Consider the following 26,030-nt stretch of genomic DNA (forward strand, 5'->3'; position numbering starts at 1 on the left):
GTATGGTGTCATTTTTTAAATAAGATGTATAATCGAGATTTCACATTTGTATAGAAATCTAGTCCATGAGAGAGTGCTACATATTTTATTTCTCACCAGAATCTCTATTTTCAATGAGAGCAATTTGAGAAAATATTGTAACCCACTGGGCTGTATTTCGCATAACATACAGATCTGTGAAAAGTACAGGATTTTTCTCACTAGTATCTCCAATAAATAAAAGCCACCTACCTACAGGATTAACACAAGGCTTAATCTTGGGCAAACTACAAATCATGGGGAGCCTTAATAAGGGTTCATGTACTGTTGGCTAATTTTCAAACCTAAAGTATAAATGTCTCTGTAGGATGACTTATTCAGGAATATAACAAAATCTAGTTTTAACAGTTATTCTCTGAAGCAAGGGAGCTAAATCTGTTGCTTAAAATTTCATTTTATAATTTTTAAAAGCTATGTCTCTTACAGTGTGATTATGCATTTGGATTTTCTACATCTGACCTTTCTTAGTGAGGACCAGTCTTTGTCATTACTGACACATTGATATTTCTGAAGGAGGTGCTGACTCTGGATCACTGCCCTTCCTTCATGCACGGCAAGAGACCTAGCAGGAGCCCAATTAGCATGCTATTTGCAACACTAGTACCTTCCATTTAAGTAGCACTTTGTGCATTCACAGAAGTCACATGAGTCTCCTGAATAAATGGTTGGACAAAATCATAAGCAGTCTCTTAATTATTGACAGTAATCCTGCTATCAAATGTAGGAACCTCTGGAAGGCACAGGTTTTTCCCCCATCACCCCCTGCAAAACTTTTAGGGAGATGAAAATGGAGTTAGATTGAAGATACCTACTTGTTTAAAAAGCCAACAAATAAAATACTTTAAGTTCATTTATTAAAAATAAAGACCAAAGCTTCCATACAACTTATCTCAGTCTGTTCTGGCTGCGATAACGAAATACTTTAGACTGGGCAACTTATAATGAGCAGAAGTATATTATTTCTTAGTTTTTGAGGCTGGGGAGTCCAAGATCAAAGTGCTGGCAGGTTGCCTGGCTAGTGAGGGCCAGGTCTCTGCTTCCACAATGGTACCTTGCTGTGTCCTTCGAAGGGGATGAATGCGTGTCTTCAAATGGTGAAAGGGCAAAAGAGCCTAGCTAATTCCCTCCAGGCACTTTTATAAAGACATTAATCCTATTCAGAGGACTCTGCCCTCATGACTTAATCACCTCTTAAAGGCCTACCTCTTTAATACCATCACATTTAGGTTTATATTACAGCATATGGATTTTGGAGGGATGCATACATTTGAATCATAGATGTTCAAAGTACTATTTCTAGAGCCTAGAATGGAAAAAACTGTATGTACAGGGAGAAAACAGTTCTGGGGAAGATGGCCTCCTGTTTTATAGGTTACAGCCCAACTCTGGAGGGGCAAGCACATAGCTTAAGACTTTCAAAATGTAGGCCTAGAGTTTGACCAGCAAGATAGTTTTAGTATGACCTAAGACGACAAATGAGAAATTCAGTTTAGTGTAATGAGAATTCTATGGCTGGAGAAGGGATTTCACTTGACTAGGTTATTCTTAATTCGTACAGTACCAAATAAAATAATGTAAAAATCATTAGATTACAGTTTTTATTGAGAACTTTGTGTGATTACAGAGAAACATTTAAAAAGGACTGCATGTTATATAACTTCTCATCATTGTAAGAAGCCAGACAGCTCACGTGATTACCAGATGTCATCTTGTTCTTCATGAGAAAAGCCTGTAAAACTAAGATAAAAGAAAATTCACGTCAAGTTTAAGATCTTCATAATGTCCTTCCTTCTGTGGGGTTTCTGCCCTCACTTTTATAATTAGTATCAGGATCAATTTCACAAGTTAAAAGATCACAATGGACTTTTTTTGCAGGGTTCCCCCCCCCCCCCACCAGTAAGATGGTCTTACAATGTAACCCAGGTTAGCCTCAAATTCATGATCCTCCTATCTCAGACTGAGTGCTGGGATTACAGGCCTATTCTGACATACCCAGCTTTGAAGTCAGTAATTTTGACCGATTAATTTCTAAATATTTGACTGACTATATGAGCAATAATGGTTTGCTTAAGGAACGGTGTTTGGGGAAACCATACCTTTCATCCTTATCACTAGATGGCAGTGTGTCCATTAGTGAGCATTCTCTGACCATGTTTTTTGAGCCCTGACATGAGGGTAGAAGAATTTTGAAATTAGGTGAGTTAATTTTTTGAAGCACTTTAATTTCTCTAGAACTATTTTTGAAATATATATAATATAAGAGTCTAAAAAAGAATCTTTACTGTGAAAATAGCAGGCACATCAACAAACTACAGCACACATTTTCAACACCTATAATTCAGACTTACAAAAACTTAATGTCTGACAATTAATGCATTTGTTATTTGAGGACAGCATTGTTTTTAATAAGACATTTCAACCTATACAAACTCAGACAAACCAAAATCTCTGTAGTGTTTTAAGCAAGCCAAAACAATCTCCCCTGGTACAGGGGTTGAACTCAGGGTTTGGTACTTGTTAGGCAGACACTCTACCACTTGAGCCATGCCCCCAGCCAAAACTGAAATTTTGTCAAAAGTGTAGTATGTTTAAAAGATTCAAGGCTCCATTTGAAGTATGGCTTTTCTACACTTTTAATTTTTTTTGTCTTCAATTTAAAAGACAGATTTTGTTCCAAGGTTTATTTTATTTTTTTTGGCAGTACTGGGGTTTAAACTCAGGGCCTCATGCTTGCTAGGCAGGCGCTCTACCACTTGAACCACACCTCCAGTCCTCTCCCAAGGTTTTAAAATAAATCATAGAACCTCTAAGCATCTCTTATTCCTTTGCCACCCACAGATTGCCCTGTCCACAGCGCAGGCACCTTATCTGCAGATTCTTGATTTTGTCCCTGCTGGATGATTTTCATGTATTTCTCTAAAGGATTTTCATTATGAGCAGATTTGTCTTTCATTTCGTGAACACTTGTTTCTAATTCTGTTCCCATTTCAATCTTCAGTGATTCTTCAATCATTCTCTATAAGATAGAGGAGTGACAGTAGAATAACTACGTTTTAAAAGCTTTTGAGTTTAAAAAACATAGTAACATAATTCTAATCCTGTAAGTACAACTTGCATGTCAGAGAACTATAGATATATGGATTGAAGCCATTACTACTCTCAATGAGACACAAACATATCACCTTAAGAAAGGAATGCATTAATTTGCCTCAAGTAGCCTGTGCTTTTAAATCCAAATTAACAAGGAGTCCAAAGAACATTCACATAGAATGTTAAATGCCAGAGTAATCTATCTGCCCAGGAGCAGAATCAGGACACAGAAGACAAGAAGAGAATTAGAGGAAGGAGAAGGCAGTATGTATCCCTGGAAGTAGCTGTGAACCGGCAGCCACCTCCTCCTCTGGCTTTTTTCATCCCCACTACCTGACCTTGGCTGCCTCCTCCTTAACAAAGGGAAGTTCTACAGCAAAGCCTAGCCTGCCAATCCTATGGGCTTGTTTTAAAGATCAGCTGAAAGAGTATGCGAAAGTGCTTTCAAAAACTGTCCTTTACCACAACAGCACTCAGACAGTGTGTCTCTGTAGCCCTTCTCATGCTAGTATGACAAGGAGAGGACCGGGATGCCTTTTCAGCTACCTGTCACTTCTCTGACTTAGGAACACTACTGGCTCACCTCTTGGAGCTCAAGGAACCTTCTGAAGGCATCAGTGGAGAACAGACTTAAGTTACACATATTACCCTCTCCTGATCCAGTTTTTCAAGTTCTCTTCGTTCCTTTTCTAGAGCTTCTTGCCGATCACTCTGTCTTCTTTCTTCTCTCTGCCTTCGTTCTTTTAAATGTTGGTTCCACACATTTTCATCTTCCTTCTGTTCTCCAATTTGTTTTTCATCTGCATCTAACAGGATAGCAAATAGGGTGAGCAGCCTCTTACACCAGATTTTTTTAATGAATGCAGATAACCTCCTTCAAGTTGCTATTCTGTTTTTATTGTCTTCAAGACCCAGATCCACTTCTAGCAACATGCTTTATCTTTTACTTTCTTAAGACAAATACAAGTCACCCTCACCACAAATGACCCCAACTGTCCTCCCTTCATGACATGTCATCTTCACCCATCTCCTCCTTCAGCCTTTCCATGACAAATCCTGCATTTCTGCCTCTGTTTGAATGATTCCTCCCCCATCTTCAGGACTCTGATGGAGCCATTAGCCCCATTTATTTTTTAGTCTCTATTTATTTAAACAGCAGTTTTATAAATCTTCCTCCTGTAAAGATGCTGAAATCTCCTACCCCAAAACAATAAAGCAACATTCCCCCACCCCCGCCACTCTAGACATTTTGCTCATTCCCTGTTTCCTCCACACTGACAGTGGTCCTTCTGGGGTTTTAGGGATCATCGACCTATATCATTCCCACATCTTTTTCTTTAGTCCCAATCTTTCTCCCCAGCCTCACATCCATGTTTCTACTGGGCTCCCGGCCATTAGCATGTGGCTTCATCCCTGAAGTCACGTCAGCCCTTTCATCATGTTCTTTCTAGGCAGGGCACGGTGGTATACGACTATAGTCCTATGGTTCCAGCTACTCGGGAGGCTAAGACAAGAGGATTGCTTGGGCCCTTGGACAACATAGTGAGACCCTGTCTCTTAAAAAAAAAAAAAAAATCATGCTTTCTACTGTATGTCACCAGGGCTTGCATGTTTGGGCAACTTGTCCTGCTGGTACAGAAAGGATTTTCTCAACATATCCCTGGATTACAGAATAACATGCCAATACTCTCCCTGATGTGAGTCTGTCTTCCAGCAACCTACTGTCCTCAGCCCTAGGCATCTCCTGCAGTACAATGGCTCTCCTCCAGTAGAGTTCAACTCCATGGCAGTCTAGGATCTGATAATCTGCCCTTTTTTTTCCAGATTAATTGCCTGTACTACCCCTGCCTGTGTGTGGAAATGGTGTATCTACCAATCCATTCATGGTCTCTGACTTCAGCTGTAGCCTCCTGGCTCTGTTCTTTTACTGGCTCCTTAACCTGAACTGCACTCTCCCATCTGCCTTTCCCACAAAACCTGAGTGCTATTCCGCACCCAGCTTAAATGCCACCTCATTTCCCCAAGTGACAAGTAAGCTCCCCAGCACCTTACTTGCTGGTAGTATCTTGTACCTGCTTTGTCAAAAACCACGAGTACTTCTCCCACTTCTATTCCTTCTGGGCAAGGCCCATGTTTTAATTACTTGTCAATTCCCTCTAGCTCTTGGCACAGGTCCCCATACTTTAAAGGTTTAATTAAATCTTAATCCCACAGATGATGATGCAGACCTTTCTCTTCCAGCATTGGCCCATGACCTACATTTTTTACTCAAGCAAGACCAATAAGCATAAAAAGTCACTGGTTCACCATAGGACTTCAAAGCTTGGTGCTGTTCCTTGTCTTGGGTTGTCAGAAGTAACTAAGTTAGTTCTATTAACAAGAAAAAGGCAACACAGTTCTTTCTTCTCTCTCTTCTCCTCCTCTCTCTCCTCCTTCTCTTTCTCTCCTTCCCTCCCTCTCTCTCTCTCTCTCAAAATACAACAGGAGGCTATTAATCACTTCTGCAGGGAGAAATACACCATCCTCCTTGTTGATGGAGGGCCACTCCTAAATAGTATCACTTTCTCAGAGGGAATAACAATCTCAAAATAGGAATGTAGTTTGGAAGCCAATTAAAAAAAGAAAAAGAAGGGCTGCTTCTCTGTCCTGTGGTGTACTGTGTAGCTGTGAGCAGCATATGCAGCATACAGAAACCTTTCTGACACAAGAGCTAAGACCAGAAGCATGTGCACTGGGCATCTCAAAGCACCAAGTTTGGGCCTTTTGCATTCCCTTTGTGCCCAGATGAAGAGGTGAAGTGAAAGTATACGATAATTTCTCAATGACCAAAACATAACCGTGCTGCTTATTATTTCTAAAGCTATTATAATCTGTATTTCAAAGCAGACCACCTACCTGCTCAGTAATTTCCTTTACCTATTGTTATTTTGGTTCCCTCAATCACTCAGGTCACTGCCCCTCCTCAACTAGGGCAACACCTCCTACCTGAAGGCCTTGGTGACGGGCTGCTAGCTGCCTAGCTTCCCCTATGTCTCCATGAAGGCAGGCATTTATATGCAATATGCCTGCTCCCCCATAGGAAAGTGTCCAGCAGAGAGAAAGCTTTTAAGTCTAGATGAATGAGTGTCTTCCAAAACAGATTTACTCTGGAGCCAGCAAAATCAACTCCATCCTCTCAAAATCTCTAGCTTCCTTTAGTATTTCCTCACATTCCTGAGTACCATGACTAAGAAACTGCTAACAGGAGGCTTTGAATATGTTGGGGGATGATGTCCTGATGTTTGGGAAGGACTAAGAGGTGGCTATACTTAAGATGCTTTCTTGCAAGTTTGAGGCTTACACCTTGGTTCAAGAAGAAAAGACCTGACTGTTGGCCAAGGCTGGAACAAGGCACAAATATCCCTTCGGTTCTGCTACCTCCATCATCAGAGAGGAGTGTGGGTAAGCTGGAGAAGAGGAAAGAAACATGGACCAGACAGAAGTCTGATGACAAGTTTTCTTCCAGTGACAAGTTAACTTAGTGCTATTGGGGACTTTGTCTCTCTGTCCTAATTTCTTTTTTTTTTTTTTTAAATATTCTTTTTTTGTTATTGTTGTCTGGGGGTACATTGTGACATTTACAGAAGTTCTTACAATATATCATAGTTGAATTCACCCCCTCCATCATTCTCCTTTGTTCTCCTCCCCCCTTTCCTGGAATAGTTTCAACAGGTCTCATTTTTCCATTTTCATACATTTCTTAAGACATAAAGGAAGCAAACAGATAAAAAAAAAAGATATTAAAATATTACAATCACTTTAAAAAAATATAGAATGGGAGTTGACCAATATTTCAGTTTTCACTATGATTTCCCAAGATGATAAAGGCTCCTATGGAATGGTTAGAAAAGAGTCTTAGGGTAAAGTGTAATTGCTCTGTCAGATGCTAAAAAAGTAAAGAAAACTTTTTTAAAAGCATCTCTCATGTCTCCTGGGAAGACTAAATGAAAAGCCTTCCCCTCAGAGGTTTTCCTTGGCAATGGTTTTGCATGTCCACATGGGGAGTTCCTTCAGAAATGTTATGAACAATAATAAGACTCCAAGCCCCTGAATAATTTATGTTTATAAAAAGTCCTGCTGGAGTGGCTCAGGTAGTAGAGCACCTGCCTAGCAAGCGTGAGGCCCTGAGTTCAAACCCCAGTACTACCAAAAAATAAATAAATACATATAAAAAGTCCTTTAGTTGAACCATAGGTGTGGTTAAAGTGGTAGAGTGCCTGCTTTGCAAGCACGAAGCCCTGAGTTCAAACCCCAGTACCACTACCAAAAAAAAAAAAAAAACAAACAAAAAAAGGCCTTCAGTAATATAGGTAGTAATTTACAGAGCAGCACACAGTTTGGCATTCAATATGTGGCTATCTAACTGCTAGTTTAAAGGAAGAACCACTTACTTGGGTAGTGACATGGGATGGGTCTGGTGGGCATAGCAGCTGCAGCACCGTCCGCATGAGGCATATCACCAGCAGGGTGGAGCTCGTCAGTTTCAAACTGCCTTGGCTTGTTCCCTGCATCTACACAAGCGGCAAATAATTGTGCCCCAAGTTCTTAGTAACAACAGCAAGAGAAGGGAGGAGAGTGCAGTGTGCGAAGATCTGACCGGGGAGCATGGGAACTATAGGTAGAGCAACTAGGTGAGCATTTTCCTACAGGATTCCAAGAAGTCCTCAACCACTTGCCAACACTCACTTCTCAAGGCAACGGGCCCTACACCTGGGTTATAGGATAAGACAGTCCAAAGCAGGATCACAATCAAGCTACCAGTCTCTGGACTAAATATTCTTTCACCTCCATTCTTTGACTGAGGACAGAGTTTTCTAAATCTGAACAACCAACAGAATCAATACAATTTAAAAAAATAACATCTTCATATTCCATAAAAAGAAAAATAAAGAACAATTACTTATTTTCAAACTGAGGTAATTACAAACTTGGCAAATTATGGATTAATTTATGGGTTTGCTTCTAACTTTAAAATTATGAGTCATCCTGAAATTTTAAAAACGTTAACTCAGAGACACCCCTAAAAATGAGGCAATATATCAGTATTTGTGGTCTATCACAAAATAAAAATGTCCCAACTTGTAACTGCTTTGCTTGATACTAATGGCTATGTTTCACCAAAACTAAGCTTCCTACATTTTCAGCTTATAAAAATCAGTACTTTTATTTGAACTTACATTGAAAAGATGGCTCAAATTCCTTGTTACTCTTTAAGGTTAGCTTGTTCAGATTTGAAGATTCACTTTTGTCTTGAACTTCAGTTTGTCTCAGATAAATACTGGATTGGAAGAATAAAGTTCACGAATGTGAAGTGTTAACAACATAAAAGCAAAGAGCAGAAGGTCACAAAAAGCTTTCTGTGGCTCAAGAAAACCATCTATAAGCTGGTGGAGTGGCTCAAGGAGTAGAGTGCCTGCCTAGCAAGTATGAAGCCCTAAGTTCAAACTCCAGTACCGTCGAAAAAGAAAATTATCTACAATATTCATTTTTCTTTGGTTTATAAGTAATAGCTCCAGGCATGGGGGTGTGGCTCAGTGGTAGAGAGCTTGTCCAGCATGTATGAGGAACCTTGATTCTATCCCAGCACCACGTGTGCATGTATATGCAATGCCCCCTCCTCCACCACTGAGTGTTCACTAGGTAGCAAACACTGTTCTCTGCAATTAATCCATGTTTACTCAGCTATACTTCCTCCACCCCACGCCCTGAGGTAGACATTACTACCGTTAACAAAGAATGTTGTACTTTCAATGCCTGTGACTCACAGTTAAGGTAACCTACTGGCCTAGTTTCTAAGAATACCCATTTCTTCCTGATTCAACAACTGTACCCTAGAAACCACTGTTACTTTAGAATTTGTTTCAGTGGTATACAAATTGGAACCATATCTGTTCATATTTAAATGCCAAAACATTCTTAGAAATGACGTTTTAGTGATGTGTGAAATTGTTCAACTTTAAAAATAAGCCAAATTTGCTTAGACAAAGTTTATACATTTATCTTCATAAACCCAATCTATTCAAAGACCTATGGAGATGTTTATTAGTACCATATTACAGTCTCCCTCGTGTAATTCAGAGGATTTTCAAAGATCACACAAGATTTTACAATCTGACTATAAATACTATACTGTCACATGATGTTTAAGTTCACCTTAAAAATACCAAAGGAGTAGTGAAGGCTGAGATAGTGGGTGACATCTATCTCATTTTCGGAAGTCGGTCCAAAAATGGTACTTACTTGGTCTTCTGCTCTGGAGGGCCAGAGAAGGAAGGGACAGAGAGGCTGTGCCTAGATTCAGCAAGTGATGGCTGGAGACTGTCAGGAAAAGGACTGGGGGAAGTAACATGTGATTTGCCCAGACCTAATGAGTAGAAGGAACCAGGGCAAGAACATTACAAATTGCTTGGAGAAGATTCCAATGTCTTTTTCAAAAAGCTCTATTAGCTTGAAAATAAATTCTATGTTATCCTTGCAAATAGCAAGATACACAAAGGTAACAGATTCAAGCACTTATATCAAACTGCAGAGGTAATACTAAAGTATATAAAACTAACCAGCAGCAAGGGAAAGACAGGCCACTCTTGCTCTGTGAACACCTCTGTTTGCTAAGCAAATGCTTAAACACTTTATGTCACTGACTCCCACAGCAACCCAGCAATATGGGAGGGAGGTTTGCTGTTGACCAGAAGACTGAAGGTTGGCAACCACTGCTCAAGCTCAGGCTTTACGTGATTGCCACATGCACTGTCCACCACTTCCTATTGTCCAGGTTTTTTTTCCCTCATTCAGAGGTCCCGTGAGGACCAAGGCTGCCCATCTCCAGAGTATCCTGCAACCCTTTGAGCAGTGGCTTACCTTCCAGATACATTTCATTATCAAGACTTCTTCTGGCTTTTGGAAGGGGTGTGGAGGAGAGACGTCTGGAGGAAGAGCTCCTGCGTGGCCGCATGGCTGTGCTGCCTGTTGGTACTTCAGAGGCATCACTCTTTTCCTCATTCTTTTCCTCTTTAACAGTGTCCACCTGAGGCTGCTCGGAGACAAGTTGGTTCTCTGCCAAAGAATGTCTTTCTGGGGAACTAAAAGCAATGTTTCTGAGAGATCCTAGCAAGTGTAGAGATGCATTCTTTGCTGGTGGTGGGCTTTTAACAGGGTTTAGAGTAGCTCTTTGACGATAATTTCTGAAAGCCTTTTCCAAGCGTTCAGCCTCTTGCTCTAGTTCTCTTACCCTAGCCTTAGTATTGACTACAAACTCGAGGTCAGAGTCTGGGGAACTACCTTCTGTCCCTGCGTTTGGATAACCTGTGATCCTTGAGATAATTGTACTTGCCATAATCTTTCCCTGTTCAAGAGTCCTGTTGAAGAAATCTTGCCTTATATCACCATTGGGAGGCACCATCTTGCCACTTACAAACTCGTTTGTAGAACGATGGATCAGAGACTGCTTTGGATTGCGGTACACTTCATTCTCTAAGGCTACAGGTTACAAAAAGGAAATTTGAGAATTGAGGAGAAAAGAAAATGAATAAAATTAACATATACTTGAGAATACTATATTTTTGAAAAATGAAAGAAATATGGAAAAACTTGCATATTAAACAATTTCTGAAGCCATAATAACAATGATTAGCATTTACTGAGAGCTTGTATGTACAGGTACAACGTCATACATTTAACTTTTATAATGTGTGATACAATTTCATAATCTGTTATACATTCTTCTGAAATCCCAAAAACTTTGAGAAGTGAAAATTTATTTATAGTTTATTTGGTGCAAATTCTAGCCAGACTTAACGAATTTGGTCGAAAAGCTTGACCTGAACTAGAGAAAAGGTCAGTTAGAGATGAATCAACTTAGAATGTAACATATTTATACATGGAAACAATGCTAGGAATCTCCCTGTATAGCTATCCTTATCTCAAATAGCAAAAATGCTTTGTCTTTCTTATTATTGTCTATACTCTCTCTTCAACAAAATTAGAGATAAGGGCAGAACAGATTCTGCCTGAAAGCGAGGGAGGGCGAGGAGGGGGAGGGAGAGGGGGCAGGGGGTATGGGGGAGAAATGGCCCAAACAATGTATGCACATATGAATAAAGAAGAAAAAAAGAAGCTTGACCTGAACTGATATATACCCATTTATAATCTGCATTTATCCCAGCCAGAACAAATATTCATACATTTGACTGCAAAATAAGTAATGTGTTTCACTATAGGCTGTAGCACCAGAATTCCCAGGGCTATTGTGAAATCCACAGTGTATGGTCTGAGTTTCAGGTAAGAGATTGAGGGTTTGCATTCACATCACTGTGGGCAAGGAACTCTCACTGCGCCCCTTTCACAGATAGAAGACAGAAGCTTACCGAGGCTCAGTCACACAGTTAGCAAGTCCTAGAGCCCTAGGATTTCTTAATGCATAGCCAGTGTATGTACTGTACCGGCTCCTCTCCTGCAATACCTCCCTAAGGTGCTTGCAGACAGAAGCTTGCAAGGGGCAATGTATGTGTGCAGAAAAGCTTCTGCTTCACTGAGTTAGTTTTCTTGATACAATACTGCAATGATTTCAGCTGTGGACGGTGTGTCAAACAGAGCTGCTGGGAGAAAATGAGGAATAGGAAAGAGTAGAAATGAGTGGGTATATAAAAATGAAACCTGTGCAGGCAGAAGGAACAAGGGCATGAGAGGAAAAAGTGCAGGTGGGAACTGAGGAAGGCTCAGATCAAGGAAGCCTGAGAAATCAGTTGAACTGGTAACACATATAAACTGAGTTTGAAAGCAACTGAAGAAGGTGATGTCTAAGCTGTGATATCCTTCCTGTGAAGCACGAGAGGGCAGATGTGCATCTGAAGTGATGACACAGTGACAAATATTTCCTGAGTGCCTTTTATGTACCAGGATGGGACCTGTGACCCATCTTATTTCATCTTTGTTTACTGTGGCCCAGTACATATTGTTGTCCCCATTACAAATGAGGAAACTGAGCCCCACAGAAGTATCGTGCCCAAGTTCAAACAGTTAACTTCAAAATTGGAGTCCAAAACAAAAATAATTCTCTGATTCCAACAGCAATGTTTTTTTCACTAAACTACCCTGCTTCTCTCATACATTTACAGATCTGTCTGTTAAGGAATATGTCAAAGTACTAAATAGCTAATTAGTCATATCATCAGGGTAACAAATAAAAAAAAGGAAAGCCTAAGACAAAACTGAGGACTTCTGTGTCACCACCACACCTTTCCTATTTGGGGTACCTGTGAAGGCAAGTCACTTTAGTTGATAACCAAGTTGGTATACCTGAGGCAGATAAGAAGTTTTACTTCTGGGATGACACATATTTCTATGGCTTCCCCCAATACAGGAATTATTAAGTGATCAATAAATCACAATCATTATATTTCCACAAATGTGGAAGCGTTACACACACACAAATATTTATGGGTTAAAAACGTCTCTAACCTGTCTGAGTTTGTTTCAGTTGCAATTTTAAATCAGCAACCTGAATAGTTAACCTCTTTACAGAAGCTTCATAATCTAATATCTGGGCCTTTAGCTGTGCAGAATGTTCAATCTGAAAAGATTCAGAGAAGAAAAAGAAATCAATATAAAACAAATCATAGCTTGCTTCAAAAGGAAAAATTTTCTTATTGTGCTTATCTTCTTTTCTCTTTTGCCAATTCTGAAATACTTTATACCAGTAATCATTTAAACCAGCAATCTATTTAAAAAAACAAAAACAACAGAACACATGAACAACTTATTCACTACCTTTTTGGTTCATGTCCAATAACAGCTGCTCAAGGGCATACAGGCCAACAATTAGAAAGACACAGTAAACATTTAAATCTCAGCACAAGAATCAAGAGTCTAACAGTGGGTACTATCAGGCACACAGAAAACATCTTATATAGGGGCTGGGGGCATGCCTCAAGTGGTAGAGCACTTGCCTAGCAAGTGTAAGGTCCTGAGTTTGAACCCCAATATCATAAAAAAAATATATATCCAGGTGAGTTTGTTTTTTGTCTATTTATTAGAGAACTTTCTCAGATGACAAAGGATCCTTTAACATATTTGGGGGAGTTTTGGATATTAAAATACATTTGATTTGTATGGTGTGACTTGTGCCAAGTTTATATACTGCAAACTGGAGTAGCATAACACTTGCAAGAATGAAGAACAATACTCACTTCACTTTGCAGCTGTTTTTGCAGAGCTTGCCTTTGAGTTTCAAACTCCTTCTGCTCAACTGCTATAGCATTTTCTGCTTTCTGTAACTCCTGCTGAAAAACCAGAAGCTCAGGAGCTGGCTGAGCTATGCCTAAGATTAAAAAAAAAATCCTAGTCATTATCAACTTTAAGTTTGCTTATTTCACTTAACAAAAGCAGTTAGAGGTTTTACACTGTTTGCTTTTTTTGTACTCATGCAGTTAATATTCCATCAACTCTACTAAATGGACTAGAGCAATCCTGATTCACAAATTTCAGGAAAAAAGAATTTAATATATGTTAATGGAAATGATTATTCTTGGAGTCCTTCTCCAAGTAAAAGAATTCTTTCAAATCCTCCAATTAACTCAAAGGCCTGCCTCTCTCTCTCTCTACCATGCACAGAAGGCTTCATAGGCGCTCTCTAGCTGTCTACCTATCAGATCTCATCCTATTTGAACAACTGTCAGCAGAAGTCAGGTTCTAGGCTGGAAGCAGATGGTACCCTCAATTTGGGTCACCTAAAGACCTTTTAATAAAGCTTGCCTTATTCAGGGTAACACAAAGGATGGTGTAGTTCCATGGCTAGAAACAGAGCCATACTGTCAGCACCCCTTGGAACTGGAGGGTAAGGGAAGGGAGAACTTCCCAGAATTAGAGAGTGAGTGGACACAAATGCAGAGCACTGGTGAGAGACCACTTGCAGGGACTGTGACCTTGCTTGGCTGAGAGGTGCAGGGGCAGGCAGTCCACGGTTGCTGTGCACGTAGGTTGGACAATTTTCCTTGCCTTCCTCCAGGTGCTTACTGGAGTCCCCACTGGCTAAATTCAAGTAGCAGTCAGAGGGCAGGAGCTATGATACCACCCAAAGATGCAGCACTAATTATGCAACAGTAAGCAAAAAAGGAAGAAATTCCAATGCCAAGATTATAAAGTCTCCACAACTGAAGCTCCCTGTCAGATTATGAAGCAGTTTTATAATATAACTTAATATGAGTTACAGAAAGGTACAAAATTAGACAAAAAAGACATACGGTTTAGGAGACATAAGTTTTCATTCCGACTCTCTTCCAGTTGCTGTTTAAGTAATTTATTTTGTGCCTGAAGCTCCACTTTCTCTTCTTTCAGTAGTGAGTAATCATTCATCGCTTTAACCTTTTCATTCAGCAAGTGGTTTTGTTTTGCCATTGTTAAAAACTGAGTTTTGACAGACTCTAACTCAAGCTGAAGTTGAAAAAGGAAAACTTACATTCAAAAAATGACCTCACAGCACTACTAAAAGTAAAAGCTGAAAGGCTGCTTTAATCTGGGTCTCACAACTTAATGACAGTCACTGGATAGAGGTAGGGTTCTCTGCAACAAGACCCCTAACTACAGTAATAAAAGTTATCATGTGTACTGATGGTGGAGCAGGGAAAGTTCATGACTTGCACCTGTAGACCCTTATCCTATGAAATGAATGCTTCTGACAAAAATTATCACTCCATTTTCCAAATGCAACCAGACCCAATAACAATCACAAATTGTAGCAAAACATTTTTTTAAATATGAAAAGGTGAGATAGAAACAATCTCTAATATGCTGTGACATTCTTTCCTTTTCTTAGTCTAGTATATCTCATATTTGGATATAAAAGCCTACAAAGTTCTTTTTTTTTTTTTAATGTGGTACTGGGGTTTGAACTCAGGGCTTCATGCTTGCTAGGCAAGCACTTTACAACTTGAGCCATGTCTTTAGCCTCAAGGTTCTCAAATAAGTCATAATGGTTACAAAAATAAATTTTACATTTAGATTGTATTTTAAGTACCTAAAATTCCAGATCTGTCCTTCAGACAAAAAGCACACTAATGAACAGGAATAAAGTACCAGGGAAATACAAAAAATTATCTCATTTTGTCTTAATTTGTAAGATAATTATGTAATGAGAGGATAGGAGAAGAAGATGAGGCAGAAACTAATATATACTGGCCATCTGTTATGGGGTAGCTCATTAAATTCCGTCAACAAGCATGTAATGTGGGAAATAGCCTAGAGTTTATAGACTATAGGTGCACAAGCCACAAAATAGAGAGACAGCATTACAGCAGACTTTAAGGCCCAAAGCACTTTCTCTACTTTCCTATGTGGTTCTGATTGAAATTAAGAACTAAACTGAATTAACTTCAGCCATCACCTTCTTAGTCATAGAATAATCCAAATACACTGAGAAGATAACATAAATTATCTTTGATTAAAACTAAAATTTCACATATTGTCTAAAGTGTATTTCAAAAAGTAATAGCTTAACAATTACCTCAAAAAAAAATTACCTCAAGTTCTTTCATACGATTTACAGATTGACTGAGTTCTTCCTTTTTTGAATTAATAGCTATAAGCTCCTCTTGCAATTTAATAGCTTTTTCTGAAAAGAAAAATTCCACCAAATAAATGTAATGTTTTCATAGTGAATACAAAAGCCATTTAATTATATGTGAGACCTAATGACCATTACTTCATATTTAAAATAGCAGATTTAAGAATCAAAAATTTAGTGGGCAAGTAAAAAAGAAACCCTGTTACCCAATGGGTGATGTTAAGTTACAACTGTCACATATATAGTGAAATTCCTGCTATATGTTAACCAGAGTAACACCAGGGCCCAGTTTCCTTAAAGGCAAAGATCTGTCTGTTACCCTTTTGTAGTTTTACTTCCTCTAACATCAGTTGATGCAGATATATCATAAAAAGATAATCTGCTAAATACATGATGATATTAGTCCATAAAAGAAGTATTAATCTCCACAAGACAGTAGCAAAAGGAACAGCCCACATTGGGTGTCTGGTCCACATCAAGTACTCAGCTCTGATTTACTCCCAAGAATCTGTTTGAAACTTCCAGCAAAAGTTTAACTTTTTGTCATAGGCAATTTCCTAGAAAATATTAAGATGTAAAATATCTGAAAACTGAAAAATGATTCAACTTCCATAGTCTTAGGTTAATGTATATATGAGAATTTAGGAGGTTATACATCAAGCAAAAATACCATGAAGCATAAAAATATATTAGAAGCAAAATAAATATAAAACTTACCAGATGGCAGTAAGTTGCTGCCACCTTTTTGGTAATCAGATTTATTAAAAATAAAGTTGGATAAAATACTGAAGATAAATCACTGATCTTTGTGAATATACAAAATGTTAAACATGAATGACAGTGTTTTATTTTGTGAAATTAAAATTACAAAAAAAGTAAGTTTTTAGTAAAAATGAAGTGTAAGCTATATATATATTTTTTAAAGAATACAGACTAGATCCAACTCAGGAAACTAATAACCTACATCAGAACTGAAAAATACAGCTGGCTCTCCCCCCATCACCTTTATTCTTCCTTTCATCTTCAATCAGTCTATTAGTTCTAGAGATGTAGTCATCCTTCAGTTCAAGTTGATACCTGAGAATCAGAATGACTAAAATGAGTTCCTTGTCATCACTATGTAAGAACTACTACCAATGCAGGAGCTTATCTACCTCACAGGATGCCTAAGGGCTTCGAACAGAGCAGGCCAGAAACTTCAAAGTCTCTCAGTTCTAAGGCCAAGGATCTAAATTCCGAACATAAAAGGTCTGATTGAATCCTGCCTTGATCCTGTAAATTAGTTCCAAAACTCAATCGCACAAAATGGAAGGGGCTACCTTGAGGTTACTAAAATTGTTTTTCAGTTGGTCTTGACTAGCACAGTGAGCAAAGAAGTAAAACTAAGTTAAACTCACACAGCACACAACGGTCTCTAAATCCACAAGGACAACAAAGCAGTCACTCACTTCTAATCCATCTCCCTACTGGCAACCAAGATAAGAACTTTTGTCCTTATGCTCTAAGCATAGTATTGAGAGGCAACTGGCAACTGGCAACCACATTATAGCCCAATCATCAATACCAAAAGACAAGTTTTCTTTTTTTTCCTTTTTCTTTTATTATTCATATGTGCATACAAGGCTTGGTTCATTTCTCCCCCCTGCCCCCACCCCCTCTCTTACCACCCACTCCGCCCCCTCCCCCTCCCCCCCCAATACCCAGCAGAAACTATTTTGCCCTTATTTCTAATTTTGTTGTAGAGAGAGTATAAGCAATAATAGGAAGGAACAAGGGTTTTTGCTGGTTGAGATAAGGATAGCTATACAGGGCATTGACTCACATTGATTTCCTGTGCGTGGGTGTTACCTTCTAGGTTAATTCTTCTTGAACTAACCTTTTCTCTAGTACCTGTTCCCCTTTTCCTATTGGCCTCAGTTGCTTTTAAGGTATCTGCTTTAGTTTCTCTGCGTTAAGGGCAACAAATGCTAGCTAGTTTTTTAGGTGTCTTACCTATCCTCACCCCTCCCTTGTGTGCTCTTGCTTTTATCATGTGCTCATAGTCCAATCCCCTTGTTATGTTTACCCTTGATCTAATGTCCACATATGCCAAAAGACAAGTTTTCATGGAGTTTGACTTATTTTCACCAGCTGTTATCAGTGGCCCTCCTGGACAAAGATGGGAGAAGGAAAGAAACACTCCTGTGGTGAATATCCTCCACACTCCCACATTTGCCAGTTATAGGAGGCTCTACCAGGCTAGGGAGGATGTCAAAATGCAGTTCACTCTCTCCAAACTATGTAAAATCAATATACACTTTAATTCATTCATTCCTAAAGTTTGACAATTACAGATACTTTGGTGTTTCCTACTTTAGTAAAGAAACAGACAAACTATGTGGTTAAAAAAAATCTATCACATGCTCGCTTTGGCAGCATATATACTAAAATTGAAACGATACAGAGAAAATTAGCATAGCCCCTGAGCAAGGATGACACGCAAATTCGTGAAACGTTCTATATTTTAAAAAAAAATCTATCACTTCAAAATTGATGGAACAGCTGCTGCATTTCTTTTTTAAGTAGAATTCATGTAAAAAGCCTTTATAAGAACTACATAGTGGATTATCAATGACAAATTCTAGGCCAGGCAATTAAGAGATATTGATGATTAAGAAAGACCCAGAGCATCTGAGTTGAATCATTTCCTTGCTACACATTTACTCAACAAATATTAACTGAGCAGTTATAATGTACCAGATGCAATACTTTCACTGAGAAAGTTTCCATATGGGTGTAATGTCCTGGCATTGGGATATGACTCACTGGTACACAAAACTGAGACTACAGAAAGCCAAATTAGCTGGGCGTGGCGGTGTACCTGTAATGCCAACACTTAAGAGACAGAGGCAGGAGGACTGCAAGTTTGAGGATGACCTTGAGGGTATACAATGCATATGTTCATGGATAAATACTATATAATCTCTAAGTAGGATAATTTATAAACTATTACAGATCTTTATCTTAGTGGCAATATGAGTGAGGGTAAGGAAAAGATAACTAAAAGTACTTACAATTAATATTACAGGTGATCAGCTATGCAGGCTGAGCAAGTCATAAGGTGCTTTAACTTTCAGAGCACAGGCCCTCATAGCTAGAGAAGCTATGATTAGAAGGACAAAGGAAATAATTCTCTACATCGTATTTTTAAAACTATCCTAACGCTGGGCACCAGTGGCTCACTGTAATCCTAGCTACTTGAGAAGCTAAGATTAGGAGGATAGAGGTTCGAGGCCAGCTTGGGCAAACAGTTTCTAAGACTTCATCTCTAAAATAACCAGAGCAAAATGGACTGGAGGTGTGGCTCAAGCAGTAGAGCACCTACTTTGCAAGCATGAAGCCCTGAGTTCAAACCCCAGTCCCGCTAAAAAAAAATAAATAAAATAAACTATCCTAACTCAAATATTCATGGGAAAGAACTTACTACAGAAGAAAATAGGTATTTATTCAAACACTAAATTCTGCCATAGAACATTAGCCTTATCTATACATTATCAGTTTTTGTCATATTTCCACCAACTTAATTCAAACCTGCTACTTCTTTGAAAACTACCAAATAATTACTTTAGAAGTTCATTCTTGAGCTTTTGATCATAGGTCTCTTCAATGCTCTTTATATTCTGTTCCCGTCTCCTAAGTACCTCAGTCGCACTTTTGTTTTTTTCTTCTTGGAGTCTTTGGGTCCTGAAATTAACAAAAGCACATAATAGGCAAACAAACTACAATATCTGAGGCAATGAATTTAAGGAAAACAAGACAAATTGGTAGTTCAACAGACTAAAACTATTATGTGACTGTCACTAGTGGAAAGTAAAAGGAAAGAGCCAGAAGTCCTCCCATATTTTATAAACTGACCTAGCTACAGGGTATCAGACTTAGGGAGGCAATGGGATAGGGGCAACTGAGTTAGGGAAATGGAAAAGAGTCAAGACCAAAGTGGTGGTTTCTCACAGAAGGTAACACAAAAACTGGTTTCAAGTGATAAAACAGCCATAACCAACTTAGGGGTGGAATTAGTTGCAAAGTCACAAATACAACTTAAGTTAGTGTACTTAGGTGTTTGTCTCTTCTATAATATTGTTTCTAAGTGTGAGAGCTAATCTATTATCTCATAGATTACAAAGGTAGATTTGTTTTTATCATTTAATAATCTATTGATTGAATATTGGAGAGAGAAGAAAAGGTAAGAAGGATTGTTGGGTACAGTGGCTCACACCTATAATCTCAGCTACTTGGGAGGCAGAGATCAGGAGGATTGCAGTTTGAGGTGAGCCTGGGGAAAAAAAAGTTATTGAGAGACTCCATATCAAACCAAAAAAAATCTGGGTACGGTGGCATGTGTCTGTCATCCCAGCTATGTGGACGGTACAAGTAGGAGGACAGTGGTCTAGGCAGGTTTGGGGAAAAAAAACACAGGACCTTACCTGAAAAATAATTAAAGCAAAAAAGGGCTGGGGGACATGAGTCAAATGGCAGAATGCCTACCTAGAAATCATGAGGCCCTGAGATCAAAACACCAATATCACAAAAAAAAAGATAGATGGGTTGATAAGGGCTTTCAAATGTTGAAGAGTCATCTCCTTGAACAATCTTGTAGTGAGAGTTTAAATACAATTCATGAGCCAAGTCAAAGGGTAAGGGCCAAGTTTACAGGTGCTGCTGAGATTAAGCCATACAGAAAAGAACTACAGAACTCAAGACCAGACCAATAAGCACAAAGGCTGCAGATATAAACTCCCTCTGCTGGCTAATCTAAAGGGTTTGGAACAGTAAACTACAATTATTTCACTTAAGCTTAGGATGGAAGAGGACTAGAGGAAGTAGAAGTAGAGAAGTGATTATGTAAGTACTCTCTCCTCAAATTTTGTTCCTTTTCTCTCTCTTTATCAGTACCTCATCAGTACTGCCATAGAGTAAAATAGATAGAATTCAAATGAATTGAACCTATAGAAGTGAGAAAACAATAATGAAGATGGACACAATTTATTTAATGTACTAAAACTCCTGGAGTATCTTTGAGAGTTAATTAATAGCAGATTCCAAATGGGAAAGAAGGCTTATGCACACACTACAGATAGGTATACTTGCTATCAATCCCAGGTAACATTTAAAGGATGAAACACTGAGCATTTAGAAAACATGAGTAGCACATACACCACAAGAAATAGTTTCACCCATTATAAGTCAAGTCAGACTGTCGTATTTCCTGTTTTGAACACAGAGCAGGCAAATACAGCAGGTCTGGATATCTGGAACTCAATTACACACATGAAACTATCAGGCCTGAATGACTGAAGGTAACTGCAAAATATATGATCTGTTCAAGCATTATTGGGCTTTCCCAAATTATTTGTCTGGTCTTACAGTAAGTAGCCTGTTGAGGGGCTTTCATTCTGGCTTCCACCTTAATATCTAATATTCACAAGCAAAACTCTAGTCTGTCTTTCTTTTAACTTGTACCTTCTAAAGCTAAGTGATATCACCTTTGCAACTAAGAACTCCACTTGGCAATTAACACTATAATATTTAGATATATATTTAGTAAATCCTTTTCATCTCATTCTGACTATTCAAAAGGAACATGCATTACTTACAATTCAAAAGCTTCAACTCTTTGCTTTAACTCTGTTTCTCTGCCTCTTAACAAATCTATATCTTTCAGTAGAAGCTGCCTTTGAGCATAAATTTCTTTTGTTTCAATCTGTATAGGAAGACATTCATTTTTAGCAAGCAAGCAAAAGAAAATAAACAAAATGGAACTCATACATTGCTTCCTAATTTCCAGAAAATAATGAAAGTACAGACATTTAGGGTGACAATTTCACCTTCAAGTGATTTGAATTCAATATATGATTGTTGTCTATTCTACTTGCACAAAAATTAGTCTCCCAAAGACTGTTAAACTACATTACCCTATATTCCTAACATCCCTTGTCTAATTACTTATTTAACATCTCTTAGTCACTTCCTTGAAATTTGATAAGTTCTGCAGCAAAAAAAATTGAACACTCAACAATGAAACTCCAAAATAGAATCACCATGGTGATTGATGGTGGCATTGTCTGAATGTTTCAGTTCATGGTTCATTCTGACTCCATCTTAGCAAGTTCATAGGAACTCTCGAGTGAATGGACCATTTTTCCATTTATGAGCTTACTGAGCAAGGTTTTACTAACTACCTATCATATGTCAAACAGCATTATGGGAGCTAGATATAAAAAGGCAAACAGACATGGTCATCGTTTTTGAGGCTTTTACAATTTGGTTAGGGAAAGAGAAACAAGAAATGACACCAGGTTGTACTGATTTCATAATCAAACAAAGTACATAAACACTGCATGCAGGAATGAGACCTGAATGAGTCACTCAGTGGGAGTCAGAAAAGACCTCAGAGAGGTGATATTCAAGCTGAGTCTTTGAAGTACAATACATTCTTATCAGGTAAAGAAGTAAACAGGCATCCCGTGTGAAGGAATAAAGACATGGTGCTTATCATGAGGATGACAACCTTCAACACTTTCAGATAAAAGTAAAAGGGAGCTAATCAGTCACCTATCTTAAAGACAAAGTTATTAGTCTAAACACAATCCGATATCTCAAAGATCTATGCTCCCAACATTATTTTTATAGCTGAAATGAGCCCAATTTCCAGAAATGCTATACAAAACTATAAAAGGGATCCATTTAGCATCAAATAACAAGGTCTTACTGGAAAGCCCTCCTACTTTCTGCATCTCCTGACAACAGTAGTTCTGGATGAACATTGGAAACAGGGCTGCAAATCCATTTTGGACTAAGACAGCCTTAGGAAAGGAACAGGTTTTCCTGAAAAAGCCGATCCAATCCATCCTTGCCACTCTCCAACTTCTCCACCTCCCATCCAAGTCACTTCTTGGGTGATGAGACCAAAGGACCAGATGGATGAGTCTCACAGCCTGGGACTTCTCTACCCCAGGGACCTTCACCTTTATTCACTTCTGTGATCTGTGGCTTCCTCTAATGGCCATGTAGTGCATTGTTTTCAGTCTCTGCCTGAAACCTCACCTGGCAACTCTGAGTGTTTGGTCTATCCTTATTCTTCTACCTACTAGTCTCTCTGAACCTATTCCTTGGTCACTTCAAAACTACCATATATCTCTCTGTTTTCCCCAGGTCAGAAGCCACCTACCCTCTCCTCTGGTTGCCTTCACTGCCATCAACATTCAGCAGAGCCTCAAGGTCTTCAATTTCACAGGCAGCCTTTCATAAGTTAATTAAGTCAAGTTCTGCAAAATTCCATTCCTCAAGCACCTTTGCCTTTCTACCCTCCCTGAAAGGGGTAAAGAGAGAGAGGTGCTTATAAATTACAAATCCCGCTCCGCCCAGAGCTCTAGACCAGAAACCTCTACTCCAAGGACATGGTTTGCACTCTCACTTCTGGGTTCTCATCTTAGTTGGGCCTTCGACACCACTGATCAGTCCTCTCTGCTTTAAAGAGCTGCTCTGTCCTTCACAGTGGTTCTATCTCTCTGAGTCTCTCCTCAAACCCCTACCTAGTTCTCTAATTTGCCTGAGAAGATGGAGCTTAGTTTATACATTGCCTACTATTGGTGTGGACATTCACCCTACAATTCTTTCTGTTCCACCAACTCTGAGGAAATGGTCTGCATGGACTTGTAAAGGCCCATCCTTCTCTGAAATTTTGGTCCCAGTCTCAACTGCTCCTCTATAGTCTTGTTCCATCAACTGTCACATCTTGTTCCTGGATCTTGAACCAACCTACCAACAGCTGCAGGAAACAGCGACCTGGTACAGTTTTTCCAAATATTACCTCTTGGTGTTTTTGAATTCTTTCAAGGGTATCCTTTTCCCGAGAAAGGAGGGCTTCAGTTTTTGCTTGACAAGTTTTCTCAAACTGAATCCGGTACTCAGCTAATCCTTTCTCATACTTTCTCTTTTCTTCCATTTTAACTTTTGCTACTTCAGTATCTTTAAAATACTTCAACTGCAAATTGATAACAAAAAATGAAAATACAGCTACTAAATAAACAAATACTAATAAAATTTCTCTTTATGGTTAAGTTTAATATTAATGCTCTGTTCAAATATATCTAGTTTAATTCATCTTTAGTGTTACCCACTATTACCTGTAGGATTTAGTCAAAAAGCATAAACAAATGACATCAAATGGAAATAAAAACATGCAAACTGTATAATATCCTATTCTCTAATATAAGGTTCTAGATGTTTTCCCATATATGTAAGATTAAGACATCAGAATACAAGTAAAAATATCACTCCCATTAACAGCAACAAGCGATACAGCTTACCTTTTGACACATTTCTGCCTGGAGTTGCTGCTGTATTTCTCTCTTATATTCGTTTAACTTTATTTCTAAAGATTCTAGCTTTGGACGCTGAGGATGAGCATCTGCAAATTGATCATCGATAAGCTGAAGCTTCTCAGCTATGAAAAAATAACACACAGAATTAGGAAATATTGAGTTTGTATGTGTGCAAGAGTCCAAAAGCAAAGAGTACACATGTAGGGATGTCTGCCATTTACTTTGAAATACATAAAAAAATGAGGTGGATTGGTGGATGGACAGGTAAGTGATGAAACAAATATAAATTTCATGATGAGCCCTAGGTGTGCAAATGTTCACTGTAAAACTATTTCAACTTTGATGTATATTTGAAAATATTCATAATAAAATGTGTTGGGGGAGGAAGCAACAAGTACAGTTTAAATCAGAAATTATTGGATTCTCTTCCTGGTTTCTAAATGCCAAGGCACTTATTGGACTTTGAATAGAGTTGACATATATGTTCAAAATAATGACTTTAAAATAATCGAAGACCATGTATTTTAATCCCTCCACTTTACAGATAAGGAACAAATGTCCATTAGGCTAAGTGACTTCCAGAGGGTTAAGCAACTACAGCATAAGTGGACCTAAAAAGAGGCCTGTAGACATGCCAGTGCTCCTTCCAGGAGGCCCATGGTCCTCAAACTAACTATGGAGCAGAATCAGCCAAGGAGCAGAGTGTAAACCTAAACCTAGAATATAATTCCAACCATGTATGACAATACCACATTAGAAAAATACGCACAGAGAGAAAAAAGACTGGCAGAAGTAGAATAAAATAAAATGTTGTCTCAGGTAGGCATAACTGTAGACATGTTTTTCCAGTTACTTTTCTGTATTTTCCAAATGATCTATAACTGTGCAGTCTTGAAATGTGACCAATTCAAATTGAGATGTGCTCTAAGTATAAAGAACATACCAAACTTCAAAGAATTAGTACAAACATAAATGTAAAATATCTTATTAACATTCTTTATTATGAGTACATGTTGAAATATTTTTAATGTGTTGGGTTAAATACATTATTAAAATGAATTTCAATTGTTTCCTTTTACTTTTTTAAATGTAGCTACTAGAAAATTGAAAATTACATGTGACAAGCATTATTGGACAGCACTGCTTTACAATAAACATGTGATATGATTCTAATGGAACTAAAACTACACTTAAAGACCTAATTATACAATACTTTTTTTTAACAAATTATGAATTTATCTTCTTATAAGTTAAAGACACTAAAATTATGTAAGAGTAAAGATGGGTCAAGAAGTTAATTAAGCACATCATTTTAAATAGCTGTTTTCCATCTCTACTGAGCCAAAAATGAAAAGGGCAGGATGGTATTGTAAAAAGGCTATACAGTAATACCAGGCACTGGTGGCTCACGCCTGCAATCCTAGCTATTCAGGAGGCAGAGATCAGGAGGATTACGATTTGAAGCCAATCCAGGCAAATAGTTCGAAAGACCCTACCTTGAAAATACCCAACACACACAAAAAAAGGGGCTGGTGGAGTGGGCTCAAGTGTTAGAGCTCCTGCCTAGCAAGTGTGAGGCCCTGAATTCAAACTCCAGTACTGCCAAAAAAAAAAAGGCTATACAATGTATATACATTGCTATACAATGTATATGTATGACATAGACCCAGAGATCTAGGACTCTAATAATTAGTTCTGACTCAGACTGGGTGTTTCCAAGTTGTTCTTCCTCTGAGGACCTCAGTTACCTCAACTATTAAGTGAAGTGAATGGCTAATGATGTCTCTAGCTCTTTGTAAAGCAAATAGTCTATGATGTTCTAACATACTATTAAGCTGTAAAATAAAGTTAGACAAGACATGAGACAGAACCTCCAAGATGAGAGAAGTTAAACCCAAAAAACAAGAAAGAATATGGGCCTTTGAATCCCTGCATGATTTGAC

The 26,030-nt window shown here is 38.5% G+C and overlaps 1 protein-coding gene and 1 non-coding gene across 6 annotated transcripts in view; one reads left to right on the forward strand and one right to left on the reverse strand.

Moving 5' to 3' along the window:
* Positions 1-1,609: 1,609 nt before the first annotated feature.
* Ofd1 (OFD1 centriole and centriolar satellite protein) overlaps positions 1,610-26,030 on the reverse strand; it is a 34,090-nt gene continuing 9,669 nt past the window's right edge. For 4 of the 5 annotated variants that reach the window (XM_074064176.1, XM_074064178.1, XM_074064175.1 and 1 more), the window contains 17 exons: positions 24,073-24,209; positions 23,574-23,747; positions 21,358-21,464; positions 19,328-19,447; positions 16,728-16,801; positions 15,681-15,772; positions 14,406-14,595; positions 13,353-13,483; positions 12,625-12,736; positions 10,027-10,644; positions 9,409-9,532; positions 8,346-8,446; positions 7,560-7,679; positions 3,778-3,935; positions 2,903-3,055; positions 2,136-2,203; positions 1,610-1,776 (listed from right to left, as the gene is read on the reverse strand). In XM_074064176.1, the coding sequence (XP_073920277.1) occupies positions 1,734-1,776; positions 2,136-2,203; positions 2,903-3,055; positions 3,778-3,935; positions 7,560-7,679; positions 8,346-8,446; positions 9,409-9,532; positions 10,027-10,644; positions 12,625-12,736; positions 13,353-13,483; positions 14,406-14,595; positions 15,681-15,772; positions 16,728-16,801; positions 19,328-19,447; positions 21,358-21,464; positions 23,574-23,747; positions 24,073-24,209 (2,522 nt within the window). In that variant the 3' untranslated portion in view covers positions 1,610-1,733. The remainder of the gene's footprint in view (positions 1,777-2,135; positions 2,204-2,902; positions 3,056-3,777; positions 3,936-7,559; positions 7,680-8,345; positions 8,447-9,408; positions 9,533-10,026; positions 10,645-12,624; positions 12,737-13,352; positions 13,484-14,405; positions 14,596-15,680; positions 15,773-16,727; positions 16,802-19,327; positions 19,448-21,357; positions 21,465-23,573; positions 23,748-24,072; positions 24,210-26,030) is intronic. The other variant, XM_074064177.1, reaches the window with a different exon arrangement.
* On the forward strand, positions 18,124-18,230 carry LOC141420021 (U6 spliceosomal RNA). The gene has a single exon (XR_012444728.1). It is a non-coding gene; the product is annotated as a U6 spliceosomal RNA (small nuclear RNA).

Source organism: Castor canadensis, chromosome X, assembly GCF_047511655.1.
Source record: "Castor canadensis chromosome X, mCasCan1.hap1v2, whole genome shotgun sequence".
Classification (NCBI taxonomy): domain Eukaryota; kingdom Metazoa; phylum Chordata; class Mammalia; order Rodentia; family Castoridae; genus Castor; species Castor canadensis.